At 49.3% G+C, this 14,302-nt stretch overlaps 2 protein-coding genes across 2 annotated transcripts; one reads left to right on the plus strand and one right to left on the minus strand.

The window, feature by feature from the left end:
• Window positions 1–4,060: 4,060 nt before the first annotated feature.
• On the minus strand, window positions 4,061–5,485 carry LOC117840244 (protein EARLY RESPONSIVE TO DEHYDRATION 15). The gene is made up of 3 exons (XM_034720723.2): window positions 5,326–5,485; window positions 4,728–5,061; window positions 4,061–4,588 (listed from the first exon to the last, which is right to left on the minus strand). The coding sequence occupies exons 2-3, from the start codon at window positions 5,038–5,040 to the stop codon at window positions 4,434–4,436; spliced, it is 468 nt and encodes a 155-aa protein (XP_034576614.1). The 5' UTR covers window positions 5,041–5,061; window positions 5,326–5,485; the 3' UTR covers window positions 4,061–4,433.
• A 3,389-nt stretch (window positions 5,486–8,874) lies between these two features.
• LOC117841080 (acyl carrier protein 2, mitochondrial) lies at window positions 8,875–12,429 on the plus strand. The gene is made up of 2 exons (XM_034721650.2): window positions 8,875–9,256; window positions 12,054–12,429. Exons 1-2 carry the CDS (start codon window positions 9,035–9,037, stop codon window positions 12,228–12,230), a joined length of 399 nt encoding a protein of 132 aa, XP_034577541.1. The 5' UTR covers window positions 8,875–9,034; the 3' UTR covers window positions 12,231–12,429.
• Window positions 12,430–14,302: the final 1,873 nt, after the last annotated feature.

The raw sequence follows: 14,302 nt of genomic DNA on the forward strand, positions 1-14,302 counted from the left end.
GGTTACCTCTGTAAACATGAAGTCGAGGAAATCGTACGGCATACTGCTGACATATTTTTCTTCAAATATTTTTGGCAGTGCCACAACAGCTATAGCGTGTGTGGCCTTGGTTCTGATGGGACTGACTCACTGGCATACTAGTTAATCTGGTACAAGAAATGCAACGGAGGACAACATCAGAAGGTGGAAGCCCTAGTCTTTTTTGGCGCAAAGATCACCGGCAGAGGCTCCGGCGGCACGGTTTGTGCTATCGGGAAGAACTGCGCAAGGAGCAGTGCAAAGATCGTAGAGGTAACATCACATACTGATAATATCCTTTCCACAAGGCGCTCGTGGTTTTCTCGCCTTGGAATTTATTCAGATTCAGCAGAGGTACAAGGCTGCTACCGGGTACCTGCCCGTCGTTTTCGACGGATCATCGTCTCTACCTGAAAATGCGGCGCCGTCGTTTCTAGTGGCTGACTGACAAAAGAAGAACTCGGCGTTTGTCACTGTGTTACATATGATGTATATGGCTCAATTGTTAAGAGCCTCAGTCTAGTTGCGCCAGGCCATTCATCGACTACAATCTTTTTGCCTCCGGATACATTTGTCAGCTGCCATGCAAATTCAGTGTGAGGGGACAAAGGAGTCTTAGTGACAGATTGGCACAATGGAAAGATGTGTACTAGAGGAAGAAAGAAAAAAAGAGAAATAAGCTCGTCTGGAGCCCATTCTTTTGTTTTCTAGATGTGTATAGCAGCACTGGATGTGTTGCTCTGTCTGACATGTATGTATCTCAGTCTGGCCCTTGTTTACTTCCCTCCAAACTCCCAACTTTGACACTATGCAAAAAGAAGATTCCCCATCATATCAAACTTGCGGTACATGCATGAACTGTGCAATCTTCTAATTGCACAGTTTTGTTGTACTTTGCGAGACGAATCTTTTGAGCCTAATTAGTCAATATTTGGACAATAATTCACAAATACAAACGAAACGCTACAGTGTCGCATTTATGGCAAAATGCCAATTTGGCACCTCAACTTGGGAAGTAAACAAGGGCCTGGTGTGATAAGTTGCTGACAGTTTCATGCCAGTCTGATCGGTGCCAGTCGTCCGTTAACTTGCCACTTGCCAGTGCAGCATCGTCTTCGTCCCCGGCGGCGGGCCTGCTGCTCCCCGTGGTAGTAGCTAGCGCGGTGCCTCTGCATTCGCCCTCCCGGTGGAGGCGGCGCAGCGGCAACCCCAACGACGCGACGCCCTGTCGGAGCGGAAGCGGACAACGCCCGTGGCTGTGCCACCGTGTCCGTGCGTTCTGCGGCGCGCGGGGCCCATTTTTAGGAACCAAATCGGCAGTGAATCGCGCAGCCGCGGCGAGGGTGGCAAGCTGCTGAGTGGTTAGCTCCGCCGCTCCGGCGCGACCTTCCGTCGTTGAGCGGCTTCTAATGCGGCTGGTGAAAGCTTGTGGAGCTGAGCTCAAGGGATTCCAATTGGAGCAGGGCCGTCGGTCGGAACTCGGAAGCCGCCATCGCCGCCGTTCGACGGCGGCGTGAGGGGTTCCGGCGTGACTGAAGATCAGGGGCGCCGGTGGGCCGATTGGTGTCCTCGAGCCTCTCGTCTCCATCGTCGTCCGCTGGAGCCGGTGAAGATCAGGAGATGCCGAAGGGATTCTGGCCCGCCGAACCGGGACGTCCGTCGGTGTCGGAAGGCCTCATCACCGCCGGGTTCCGGCCGCCGGCGAGGCGGCGAGAGGAGGGAGAACGAGCGGTATCTCATTTGCTTAAACCATCCTTACTATTAATCGCGATCCATTTTAAAGGGTTTTACGTAAAATAGTCAGCGGTATTTTTAAATAACTCCTAATTTGGATAGGATTAATAGTCACGATCCGGTATTTTGCATAATACCCCCTAATCTGATTCCGGTACTTTTCGAACCCGTCCTCGTTCTCGTCCGCAGTGTCATCCCCTTCCCTCCCTCGACGGCGCCGTGGCTTCGCCGGCGATCTGCGGTAAGCTGGGGCACACGTACCGCCCAGCTGCACCTAGCTGCCTCCCTCGTACTCATCCTCCTGCACCCTTCTCCGTCCCCAACGAGGGGTCCCTGATGTACGCGGCGGCCCACCGGATGATCACTCTATCGGCGCAGAGCTTCTCCGAATCTGCCGCCGCCGCCGCCGCCATCCTGGGAGCGGCCGAGTGGGTCCCTCGTTCGATCTCCCCCGACGAACAAGGATGGAACTCCGGGAAGAAATTTGTATTTTTGGCACCTCAACACGTGGCTTCGCATATTTGACATTGACTTCGCAAAATTGACACTCACCACATTAACACATTGATTTACTTGGCATATGCCTCTTTAATGATTTTATTTTCTCTTTTTCTATTTACTAGATGGTGAAAAGACTAAACTACCCTTGATTTATGTAGGTACCGCCCAGCACGTCGTATGTGCCGCCGCCCGCTTGCCTCGCTCGTACGTTTGCGCTCGACGCTGTAAGATTGGCTTCGCAAAGTTGACACTCACAACATTAACACACATTATGCCTCTTTAATAATTTTATTTCCTCCTTTTCTATTTACTGGATTGGGAAAAGACTAAACTACAACCCTCAATTTTCTCAGTTTTATTAACGCGGGCTTGCGCACGGCGCACGGTGTCGACATCATTGTCCTTGGCGGCATAGCGCTGGCGGGACGTCTCAAAGACGAGGGTGTACGGGAGGCCCTTGGATTTGTAGAGCTTGTGGTTGTCCACGAGCTCGATCAGCTTCGGCAGCTCGACCACAAGCTTATGGGTGTCGTCCAGCACGATGTTATGAACAAGGTTGTCAGTGCGTCGTGAACAAGGTTGCCAGGGATGACGACATCGACGCCGTGCGCCGTGCGCAAACGAGCGAGGCGGCGGGCGGCGGCACGTACGAGTGAGGCGGGCGGGCAGCGGCGCGTCCAACGTTCTAAGCGGTACGTACATGAAAGCAAGGGTAGTTTAATCCTTTCACAATCGGAGGAAATAAAATTATTAAAGAGATATAATGTCAAGTAAATTAATGTGTCAGTGGTTATTAAATTTGGAAGTCTACTTTTGAAGTATCAAATATGCGAAACCACGAGCGTCAAAAATACAAATTTTTCAACTCTGGCGAGGTAGAAGAAGAAGAGCGCGCACGAAGCGAAGCGCCACACGGGCCGGCTAGGCCGTCCAAAGGCCAAAGCCCGCCAGCACCGCCGCCCGTTGAGAGAGAGACAAGGGCCGGCCGTGTTGAAAGCGAGATGGGCTGTATCATTCAGGCATGCCTATGTGGCTAACTGGCCATGTCCCGTTTTCGTCAAGAAAAAAACATAAACAAGCCTGCCGTTTCATGCCTCTTTTTTTAACGCACCATTTCATGCCTTTTTTTTTAACGCACCATTTCATGCCTTAGAAGCATCACCCAACAGTTGCCATCGAAGCATCACCCAGCAGTTGCCATCATCTTCATAGGATCGCAGGAAGCGATTTTCCATTCATCTACCATGTCCTTTTCGTGACTCCTATCCCTGGAAGCAAAATGTACCCGGATGGACGAAGCTGCAAGGCAGGTGTTATCTGATATGGACCTGAGCCCTTGTTTGTTTGGAATCTGTCAGAGTATCAGAGTGTTGAACGTTGAACTGATGTACTCTGATAAACCTTTTTCTCTTCACTGACTTGGCCCACTGGCACACAACATAACAAATGTCATCGTCTACAATGGCTGCACGGTGCTAAGAACACACGGCTACTTTAGTTGCGTAGAATATAGTTTGCCCCTTCTGTTTACACGATCTTGCTTCACGAGCAGTGGCCACCCTGAATCAACGACTATCAAAGCAGTTGCTTCCAAGAACCTTTGAAACAAGACACTGAAAGACCGAAGAGTATATTGCCAGATACTGAACGACTGAAGAGCGTGCCTGACAGCTTGATCTCCATTATTTCAGGTCAAAGGCTCTCCCAGTCTCCCTTATCAGTAACTCACAGATAAGTGGATACTGTGAAGAGCGAAAGACTGATTAGAGGAGCAACAAGAAACAGTCACGAGAACAGCAAAAGGGACTACTTGTAACATCAGACTGCCTGCCATTGCACATCAAACATTTACAGGAGTGCATCCTACACTGGAGAGTATGGGACAGGAACTCCACCTTCACCCTCTTCCATTTCTTTAGGGGTTCTCTAGACACACTGAAGACTGAACTGAACACAACTTAGAGAGCAGCAGCAGTAAACAGCAGCTGCATTTTTGTTCTCTTTTTGGGTCATTTTTTACTTGCTTGCTATACAAAAGGACACTTCTTCTACTTCTACTACTTCCAGTTACTAGACTTGAACTTGAAAGACCCAGACCACAACGGCAGCAGCCAGGAGCAGGAGCAAACGCTGCAAGAGGGCACAACAGCCTTGCTCGGTTACTCGTCAGGATGACGAGCCTAGCGGGGCTGGTGGATCACACGGGGGGCGCTGCTGCCCTTTGGGCTGCCGGCGTACTTGGTCGGCTTCTCGGCGTTCCTGGGCTTCTCCCGGAACCCGCGCGGCGCGTCGCCGCCCTTCGGGGAGGTCAGGTTCAGCGCCTTGAGCACCTCGTCTGCACACAGAAGGCACATGCGGGTATGCAGGTGAGCTCACCGCGACTCATGTATCGAAATCGAAGGCAAGCCGCAACGAGAGAGAGAGAGAGAGAGAGAGAGAGAGAGAGAGAGAGAGAGAGAGAGAGAGATCCGTACCGGTCTTGAGGTTGGCGGCGGGCGCGGGCTGCTGCGGGGCCTCGACGGCGGCGGGGGCGTGCTCCGGCAGGTCGCCGTAGAAGAGGTCCTCGTCGTCGTCCAGGGCGTCGGGCAGGAGGCCGGCCGCGTCGAGCTCCTCGGCCATCTCGTCGAGCTGGGTGTGCTCCCGGGACCAGTGGTCGCGGAACCAGGCGGTGGTGGTGACGAGGTCCCACCACTGCGGCGAGAAGTCCTCCACCTGCAGCAGCGCCGCCGGGATGAAGAGCGGCGCGTCCGGGTTCAGCGACGAGGAGGAGACCGCCACGGCGCTCATGGCTCACCCTCCTGCTCCTTCCTGATCGCACCAGAACAAAACCAGATCCAAATCAGATCGCAGCGAGCGCCCGAAACCACAGCTAGAAATCAAGAGCAAGCGGCGTCAAATCCCCGGCACGAGAAAGCGAGAGGAGGAAAACAAAATCCGAGAGATTTCTAGATCGAAGGAAAACCGCAGATCTAGAACGAGGAGGATCGTAACAGACGGCGATCTAGGCACGAACGCGACGCAATGCTACAGATCGGAGGAAGGCGGGCGGGATCGCTCGTCCCCGGAGCTCACCTCTCGCTTCCTTGATGGATGGATCTGCCGGCGCGGGGAGGGTCTCGGCAACGACAACGGACGGGAAGGGGAACGAAGTATCTGGTGCGGTTGGGTGAGGGGAGCGGGCTGGGCAGCGAGTGAGAAGAGCTTCTGCTTTGCCAGTGGACTCAGCGAGGACTCGGTTTATAGAGGACGGCAGGGCACGCGCAGGCAGCGACCGGGAGCGTGCCTTCCTTGCAGCTGCCACCGGGCCGGATAGAAAGCGTGTCGCCTCAGCCTCAAGGCAGCTTCCGTGCGCGTCGGTGACTCACGCTCGGTGCCCATCACACGCTTCGCAGCACACTCTCATGCTGTGTTGTCATTTGTCAACGTGGGTTTGAACTTTGAAGCGCGTGATTTTTTGAATTCTCTGATTTGTCCTTGAAAAAGCTTTTACTTTGCAGCCCGTTCTTCAATTTAGGGGGTGTTTACGGGCTTCAATTTAGGGGGTGTTTAGCTCTGGGAATAAACTTTAGCTCTATCCCATCGAATGTTTAGATACTAATTAGAAGTATTAAACATAGTCTAATTATAAAATTAATTACACAGGTGGAGGCTAATTCGTGAGACGAATCTATTAAACCTAATTAGTCCATAATTTGACAATGTGGTGCTACGGTAACCATTTGCTAATGATGGATTAATTAGGCTTAATAGATTTGTTTCGCGAATTAGCCTAGAGGTTCCGCAATTAGTCCTAATTATCATCCAAACATTCAATGTGATAGGGTTAAAGTTTAGCCACATGGTATCCATACAACCCCTAAATCCTTTTGAATTTGGGCTCCGAATCCTCAATGCACACATGCTTCGAGTCCGAGGAGTAGGACATAGTACTCTGCCGGTACAATAGAAAAGCAACGTCGCATTTGGAGCATGTTGCAGTGTAAGAAGAGTTGCTCAAATATTTCTTCCCCAAAACTATGTGGGAGCTCTTCCACAAAGTTATTCCATAAAAACATATCAACCCACAGCAGATTGCCAATAACTAGTCTCCAATATTTTAAAACATGCCGTATTATCATAATTGGGCCCAGCCAACACCTCTCTGCTCTCTCCCCATCTCATTCTCTCTTCTTCTTCCTCCACCGGCTCTTGAACACCACGTCCGACACGATGATGCGGTGCTTGTGCCTGTCTAGCTCCGGCGACGGCAGCACCCTCACCGACGCCGCGTCCTCGTCCGCCTGCTACTTCGGGCCGGTGATAGGAACGAGGCATGAAAAGTCAGATTTGTTATCAAAAAACAAACAAAGCCTCGATGGCGGTAGTTTAGCGTACAAAGTCTGCTCTTGCGTCGGAATGGCCCTGCCTCCCGCCCTTACTAGGAGCTGAAGACGCCGTCGATGATGCCATTGACGGGGTCCCCCATGACACAGTCGACGTCTATGACCTTGTCGGCCACGGCGGCGTCGATGGCCTCGAGCGCCGCGAGCGCATTGCTCTGCAGTTGGATTGGGCCGCGGTACCTCCCTTCCCCGCGGACGACGCTCACATCCTGCTCCAACACCAGCACCTCGAACCCCTTCCGCTTGGCGGCGAGCGTGAATGCCAGCCTACCAATGCCGCCACCGGCCACCAGGACGCGCGCCTTATTGGGCTCCGGAGCTGGCATTGCCGCGGTGGTGACGAGCCTCGCGCGGCCGCTAGGGCTGCGCCGCCACGGTGCGGACGTGGTGGGGAGCGCGAGCACCGTCCGGGTGTGGCAGGAGGTGGCGGAGGGGAGCGAGACCGCCGTTGAAGGGCTCATCATTGCCCGCGGCGAGCATGGGTGAGGAGGACAAGGGGTGGATAGCAATCGGGAACCACACGTAGGAAGTTCGAGGTGATCGGGGAAGGACCGGCCCCTGCATATATGCGAGGGCGATAGAGGTATTTTTAGCATCCGCGTATTTTTACACGAAGGATGTGAGAGTTGTTGGAGGTAAGTTTTTTTTTTCCTAAATAAGATTTTGAAGGCAATGGGAGATTTTGGAGTTGCTCTTAGTTGACTCCCCGACATGATAAGCTTAAACTTTTTTAACCGGCATATGGTAAACGTGCAAGCGCGACGACCCTGCAGGCTGCAGAGCGGCGCCGATAAGATCGATCGAGCAAGTAAAAAAATGGATCAAGTTTTTTATCCAGGTCGTGTGACTCGTGTCCCCGCTACGGAGCGACGGGGAAAACGCAAAGCAAGCGGCTGCGCGCATGGAGGCCTGCCCCGACGCGACCGGCGTATCGCCACGGCCGGCCCGGCGAGACGCAGCTCGCCGTCCAATCAATCCTTGGATGGATGGACGTGTCGTCCTCCATGATTCGCGCCCGAACGGTGGCCCACGTCTGGCCACCTGGCCCCCGGCGGGGTGGATAATAAAGCTGGTGTTATCCTCCCAATTATGGCCATGATTGCTCTGCCGGCCCCATCGGTGTTTCGCAATTGATCGTGGATTTGGTAGGAAAACAACCCATCAATCAATTGAGCGAAAATGGGTCAGATCAACCTGCTTGTGCATCTGCAGGGTGTTTAGCCCCGTCGTATCGAATGTTTGACACTAATTAGGAGTATTAAATCTAGACTAATTACAAAATTAATTATACAAACTCTAGGCTAAATCGCGAGACGAATCTATTAAGCCTAATTAGTTCATGATTTGACAATGTGGTGCTACAGTAACCATTCACTAATGATGGATTAATTAGGATTAATATATTCGTCTCGCGATTTAGCCTAGGGGTTCTGCAATTAGTTTTGTAATTAGCTTATGTTTAGTCCTCATAATTAGTATCCGAACATCCGATGTGACAGGGCTAAAGTTTAGCTCCTGGTATCCAAACGCCCCCGTAATGTTTTTAAAAGGAAAAAATATAGTAGAAATGAATACTTTGGATATGCTTTTGCGTCTCTAATCAATTAGGAGTATCTTCATGCATGGCTTTTTCCCTCGACGTTGTCGGCTTTTCTAGCTTAGACCAAGGAGGCAAGGACCCTTGTTGAATAAAAAATATATAGTGTTTTTTTTAACTCGGCAATAGTTTTTGAGGGTTGATGGAAATGATAAGCGTTGTGTTAGCAAGGCGGCTATAGGCGTCGAATGCTGCGGAAACCGGAAGGGAAACACGAACTTGCGGCCAGTAGAGGAAGATCCAAGGGGCTCAAACCTTTGTGACAAGATTTGGCGAGTTGGGTAGTAATCCAAACTGGCCCGTAATAACTTCGTCAATATCACGTGTGAGCATGCGAATGGGTTGTGTGTACGTTTCTAAAAAAATATGTATAAATTGATAATGGCATTGGCTTTAGAAAACCCTGGTAATATACTTTCCATTTTATTTTTTCATTCCACCTACAATATTTGCAAAAATAAATTTTCATGCACAGGCTTCGCATGAAAATTGTGTGGAGACAAATCAAGAAAAGAAAAAAAAAAGGGGGCAACAATCAAATTGTGAGACGGGCCGGTCATCACAAAACGGCAAACCCTGGCTGGGCTAAGAATAAACAGGCCCATCCACGCGTACGGCCTTAAGGGCCTAAAACCCGCCGCTCTCTCTCGTCTCCCCCATCGCTCCGCAGCCGCAGGCCCCGCAGCAACCACCACCTCCTCTCGCCGCCGTCGCCGCCGCCGCCGCAAGTACAGCGCAGCCGCAGCGCCTCGCCGCCTCCGATCCCCCTCCCGAGGCTAAAACACTAGCGCATATCCCGCGAATGGCGGCGGCGAGGAGCCTGATCCTGAGGCGCCTCCGCTTGGCGGCGGCCCCGTCGTCAGCGGCGTCCTTCAGGCCGGCAGCCGCGCTGCAGGAGGCCCTATGGGGGCGGCGGTGGATGTCATCGGAGGACGCTAAGGGGTCATTCCTGGACAAGGGCGAGGTCACCGACCGCATCATCAAGACCGTCAGGAACTTCCAGAAGATTGACGACCCCTCCAAGGTATATACACTGGTGTCACCCTCTCCCTATCTGTGGCTAACTGGAACGAGAGGTGCTTAGTAAGCCGATACGCTGATTGCGCCCTTCTGTTTAGCATTTTCCTTAATTAGCGTTTCTCCCACGAGTGAATGCTGAGGGAAACGCAGCCTCAGCTTTGTGGTTAGATCTATGCGCAATGTGGAATAATGATAGCATTTATATGTGGGGAAGTTGGATTAAGCGTTGAAAGAGTGGTTTCAACTGGGCGTCAAAATAGCTACAAATTGTGTCGTTACGTTCCTGTGTTCAAAACTTCCAAGGCATGGATAGTTGGTAAAACTAAGCTCTCTAACCTCTGGATTCTGTGTTTTGCGTGAAGCTGTATGCTAGCAAATGTTTTATTTTCCCATTCAAAGGAAATTGAGCAAAGGCTACAAATGAAATGATGTGTTTTTCGGGAGAGAAAACAGGCATTAGTCCAAAATTGGGTGTTCCCTATACATTTTGTTTATTTCTTATACTTTTCATTTTTTTTAAAAAAAATGTAGACATTTTCAGGTCAATTTTTTTCTTGGGGATGATTATCTTTACTATTCTCTGCTTTGCACTGCCTACTGGCAGAGTAGCCTTCGTGCAGAACACAGGAGAAATCAAGCATTTACATCAACTCAGGCTACCATATTGTATATCATATCAATATTTGCAAGCACTCTAGCTAGGCTGAAGACATGAATGCCAGGGTGAAACAGATTTCCATTATACTGCATTTGTAGCCTTTTTCCATGTAATGTAATAGATATTAGCAGTCAAATTTGTATCACACTTATGTAAAAACTGAATCATGCATTTACATGCATATAAGTAATAGCACACTTTGCAACATAGTAAGGAGTGAGGACCATAATCTTATTTTCCCAGCTTACTATACAGCGTTACAGGCGGTGACTATTTAATAATCTTATAGCTGCTACTTGTTACAAATGTGTCAAATCATCTGTGTACGCCTGCATTGGTGTATGTATATGCATCATCAATAGATCCATTCGTGAGGGAGGCCAAGCTCATCGCGGCAATCATGAAATGCAGCACCTGCTTCCTTCATCTTGCATCCCTGCTGCTCATGTGCTGTGACCAATGCATGGGCATGGATATGGAGTTGCTGCTGTTGCTTTTGTTGGCATTGATGCCTATTGTAACGTGGCTTCAGACTTGCGCTACTAGACCTTTGAGTTTTAGCCTGCCCAGTCATGTGGTTGTACGCCTCTGCATGTGGCAGGAAAACTCCAGTTCCTCTGCTGCTCTGCTTTACTGATGGCGAAGCAGTATCAACTAGTTGCTGCTTTGCCAGAGCAAATCTTGGCAGATTAAGGGTTGCGTCCATTATTCTGCCATTGCCCAAAAATTGGCATGTTTTCATTGTCTGCGCATTGGAATTGCTGTTGGTGAAATGAACCTGTCTGTCCAGCCGATAGGCCTGTGGCTGTGGGGGGCATTGGTGCCGGTAGGTGCTGCTTGTCCTGGCATGATGGAGATGATGACGCTGGTGTCTCTCCATGGTGCTGTTGAGGACTCCGACGAGACGAGAGGCAAGCTCCTCAATAATAGTTAGGTCAAGTTCATCAGCTTTCGTAATGCCAATATCCAGAAGGATCTCTGATGGAAGCCACCAGTGAACTTCATTGAGCTCCGTCATCTGGCAGCCAGCCATTTTGAACAGGGATTCAAGCAGTTGTTGATGCAATGGGGCTAGGGGGATATGGTATTGGTAGCTAAGGGCATCAAGGATTTTTTGACTTCTGTGCGTGTGGATGGATGGAAAGTTGGGGAATAAATACCTGAAGTAGGCACAATTTTGACATGATTAAATTGTTTTCCCGCTGTTTCTATTTTGGGGTTTTGTATTTTGTATTTTGCATATGCATTTATCTTTTGTTTCTTTTACATGTGTTTTGTGTGGATAGTACAGTGGAATCCTGCAAGCAAGCTATATTTAGGAATTGATATTTTTACATTCCTTTTGTGTGTTTGTCTTGATTCCTCTTAGCTGATGTTGTAGAGTGTTAGTAAGTAGGGTCTAAACTAGTTTTTCTGCGATTCCTTCCATGCATTTTTCATGTTTCCAGAATTCAGATGCATCGAGCAATTTCTTGCAAAATTGGATTGGCACGATTATGAAAATTAATAGTAGGCAATTATTGATCCCTAGTATTTTTAAGAACTCTTTCATAGATTTTGAATTAAATTTGATCACCACACAGTTCATATGAATTTCTGGATTTTAAAAATTAAAAATCACCAGTGTGCACAGACTGCAAAGTGTTCTGCTAATCCACATGAATCATTGTTGAATTACCTTGTTACTTCTGGGCTATGTTATGTAGCCATAACAGCACAATAATTGCGCAGGCAGGGGAATTAGCACTAGCAGTGAGACAAACATTATTGTTCAGAAATCGGTGCTTATGTGTAGAAGTTGGCTCTCGATGCATGATAACTTTGGGAGTCGGCAAGAATCAATGATAACTGAGAATCGTTCATAATGCCCTAAACCTGTCCGATGATCAAGAATCTAGTTTGCTGCTGCTTCTTGTAGTAATGCATGATGGAGCAATAAAACATCAGGTTCAGGTTTCGAGCTGCTAGCTACCTGAGTTCTCACCTTGAGTCCCCATCTTATGCCCTCTTTTTTTTGTTGCACTCATTTGTAAATTCCAATAAGTAAATGCTATTGGTACATGAGTATGTAGTTATTGTTCTTATGTTTAAGCTAAAATGGTTGATGCCAAATCCTGATCAGTTTCCTTCTAATGATTTGTAGGTGACACCAGATGCCCATTTCAAGAATGATCTTGGCCTAGACAGTTTGGACACAGTGGAGGTTGTCATGGCCCTGGAAGAGGAATTCGGATTCGAGATACCTGACAATGAAGCTGACAAAATCGACTCCATCAAAGTTGCAGTTGACTTCATTGCCTCACACCCACAAGCGAAATGATCAGGCATATTGCCTTCTATAGTCTTTTAAGGTTTTTATGAAGAAGAGTTTGGCTTAATGATCTTGTGACGGTTTCAGCATTTTGCTGTTGCTACTGCCCTTTCTGGAATGTTTTCTGCTACTATGAATTGTCTGCACTAAATAAGATCTTTGATCCAGAGAAGGAACTAGTTTTCCTTTATGGGGCTTTACCCTCTCACCAGAGATATAGTTGTCTTTGCTTTTATTGGCCTATTGGGATGCTGATGAGGCACTTCTGAGCAGTAGAGCAATGAGTACATTACCGAGTTGGCCATTATTGAAGTGTCATGCTTTGCAAGTGAATTCCCCCTCTCCTTTTATTGTCATATCTACTGTCTCCGTCCTGCCAAAGAGTGTCCTAGCTCAAACTGTTTTAAGTTTAACCAAGTTTAATGAAGATTATCAATATTTATAACACTAAATAGGTAATGTTATGAAAATATATTTCATAACGAATATAAGGAATCTAATGAAACTTGCTAGACATCAAAAGCATTGATATATTTTTATAGGAACTTAATCAAACATAAGGTGGTTTGACTTAGGACAGAACTAAGATGACACTCTTTGCGGGATGGAGAGAGTACGCTTTTGCTGTAGTGTGAAGTGTTATGCAAATTATGTCAAATCGTTTGCGCTGTGTTTGATTGACACAAGGTTTCGGAACATGATACATGTTATTCCTCTTCACTTTGAATTTATACAAGAACAAGAACCAGATTAATCTGTTCTAGCAAGTTAGCTCTCTGCACTGTCACAACGAATGAACAATAGCTGAAGGAACAATTATTTTATTCCCGCATTTGCTTGATTTAAATCATGACTCCAATGCTTGCTGTCTAACATTTGCATGTTGTAATGCTCTTTCCATGGTCAATTGGTCATTGTCCGCTTCGTGTTTAGTAAGTCCATTCCAGTGGCAGCGCGAGCTCCTGATGCGGAAGGACGTGGACGCCAAGATAATGCCTCCGCTCCATATGGGCAGCCACGGCTCCCATTTCCTGCTGCGACTTCACGGTCACCATGGCCGCCTGCTGTCCACGCTGATGAATGACACGGGCATGGTTGCCGTTGCCCAGCGGCGGCAACCTTGCTGCCTTGGCCGTGCGGCGAGCGACCTCAGCGCGCGGGAAGAAGACGCCGGTGCCAGTGCCGCGGCGCGCTGCCGTCGTCGTTGGCCGTGCTCCACCGGCGAGCGGCCAGGTTGGTGTGGAACCCGGCATGGTGGGCATCGTCGGGTGTATAACCACGCTGTTCCTCCTCATCAAGCCCTCCATGACCTGCCACGGCACGGCCGGCGGCGACGGCAAGAACGGCGGCGGCACGGCCATCACCCTCCGCAAAGTGCCCTTGCCGCCGGCGAGATCGAGGGAGCCACGTCCAACAGTCACCTGTGGGTGGTGGTGGCAGGGCGTTTTCTTTGGGGCGCCGCCGAGGACGCTGGCAAGGCGCGCGGCGAGCTCGTCGACGACGTCGGGGACCTGCCGCTCTGCGGGGTCGATGACGACGACGCCAATGTCCTCGAGAATCTCCCCGGGCAGCAGCCTGTTGATGTCGGCGTCGTCGAGCTCATGCATGCGGTAGCTGTCGGCCATTGCGAAATCGATCGGTGGTCGAGTTGAGACCAATGTGGAGAGCAAGCTTAGCTTGAGCGCGGCGTGGTTGCTGATGTTGGAGCTAGCTTGCGAGAGGAAGAGAGGCTTTCAGCTGTGGGGATGGAAGAGGGGTAAAGCGACGATTTTATATACAGAGCAGATAGGCGGGGAACTGGAAGCTAGGCATGTGTTTTTAACCCTGCATTCCTCTTTTCGGTGTTTTTTGCTAAATTTTGTGCACGTTTTATTGTGAGTTGAAAAGACAACGTGTTTTCGATGCATTTCTAAACAAACATTGATTTCTATATGAGCATGCGGGGTTCTAAATTGAGGCTTTGGATATTTTTATATACTATCTTTGGGGTTTTTGTAGTTTTTTCTTGCATTGCGTGCCTTTTGATGAAAACTTGCATTGTATCTTGGCCAATGGAAACATGGATCATGTGAGAAATTTGG

Source organism: Setaria viridis, chromosome 9, assembly GCF_005286985.2.
Source record: "Setaria viridis chromosome 9, Setaria_viridis_v4.0, whole genome shotgun sequence".
In the NCBI taxonomy this organism is placed as follows: domain Eukaryota; kingdom Viridiplantae; phylum Streptophyta; class Magnoliopsida; order Poales; family Poaceae; genus Setaria; species Setaria viridis.

Excerpts from the sequence above, each read along its gene's own strand:
- LOC117840244 (XM_034720723.2), bottom strand. The coding sequence starts at position 5,040 with ATGAGCGCCGTGGCGGTCTCCTCCTCGTCGCTGAACCCGGACGCGCCG. Across the intron at positions 4,589-4,727 it reads CGCCGCCAACCTCAAGACCG|ACGAGGTGCTCAAGGCGCTG; the intron begins GTACGGATCTCT and ends TTCTGTGTGCAG.
- LOC117841080 (XM_034721650.2), top strand. The coding sequence starts at position 9,035 with ATGGCGGCGGCGAGGAGCCTGATCCTGAGGCGCCTCCGCTTGGCGGCG. Across the intron at positions 9,257-12,053 it reads AGATTGACGACCCCTCCAAG|GTGACACCAGATGCCCATTT; the intron begins GTATATACACTG and ends AATGATTTGTAG.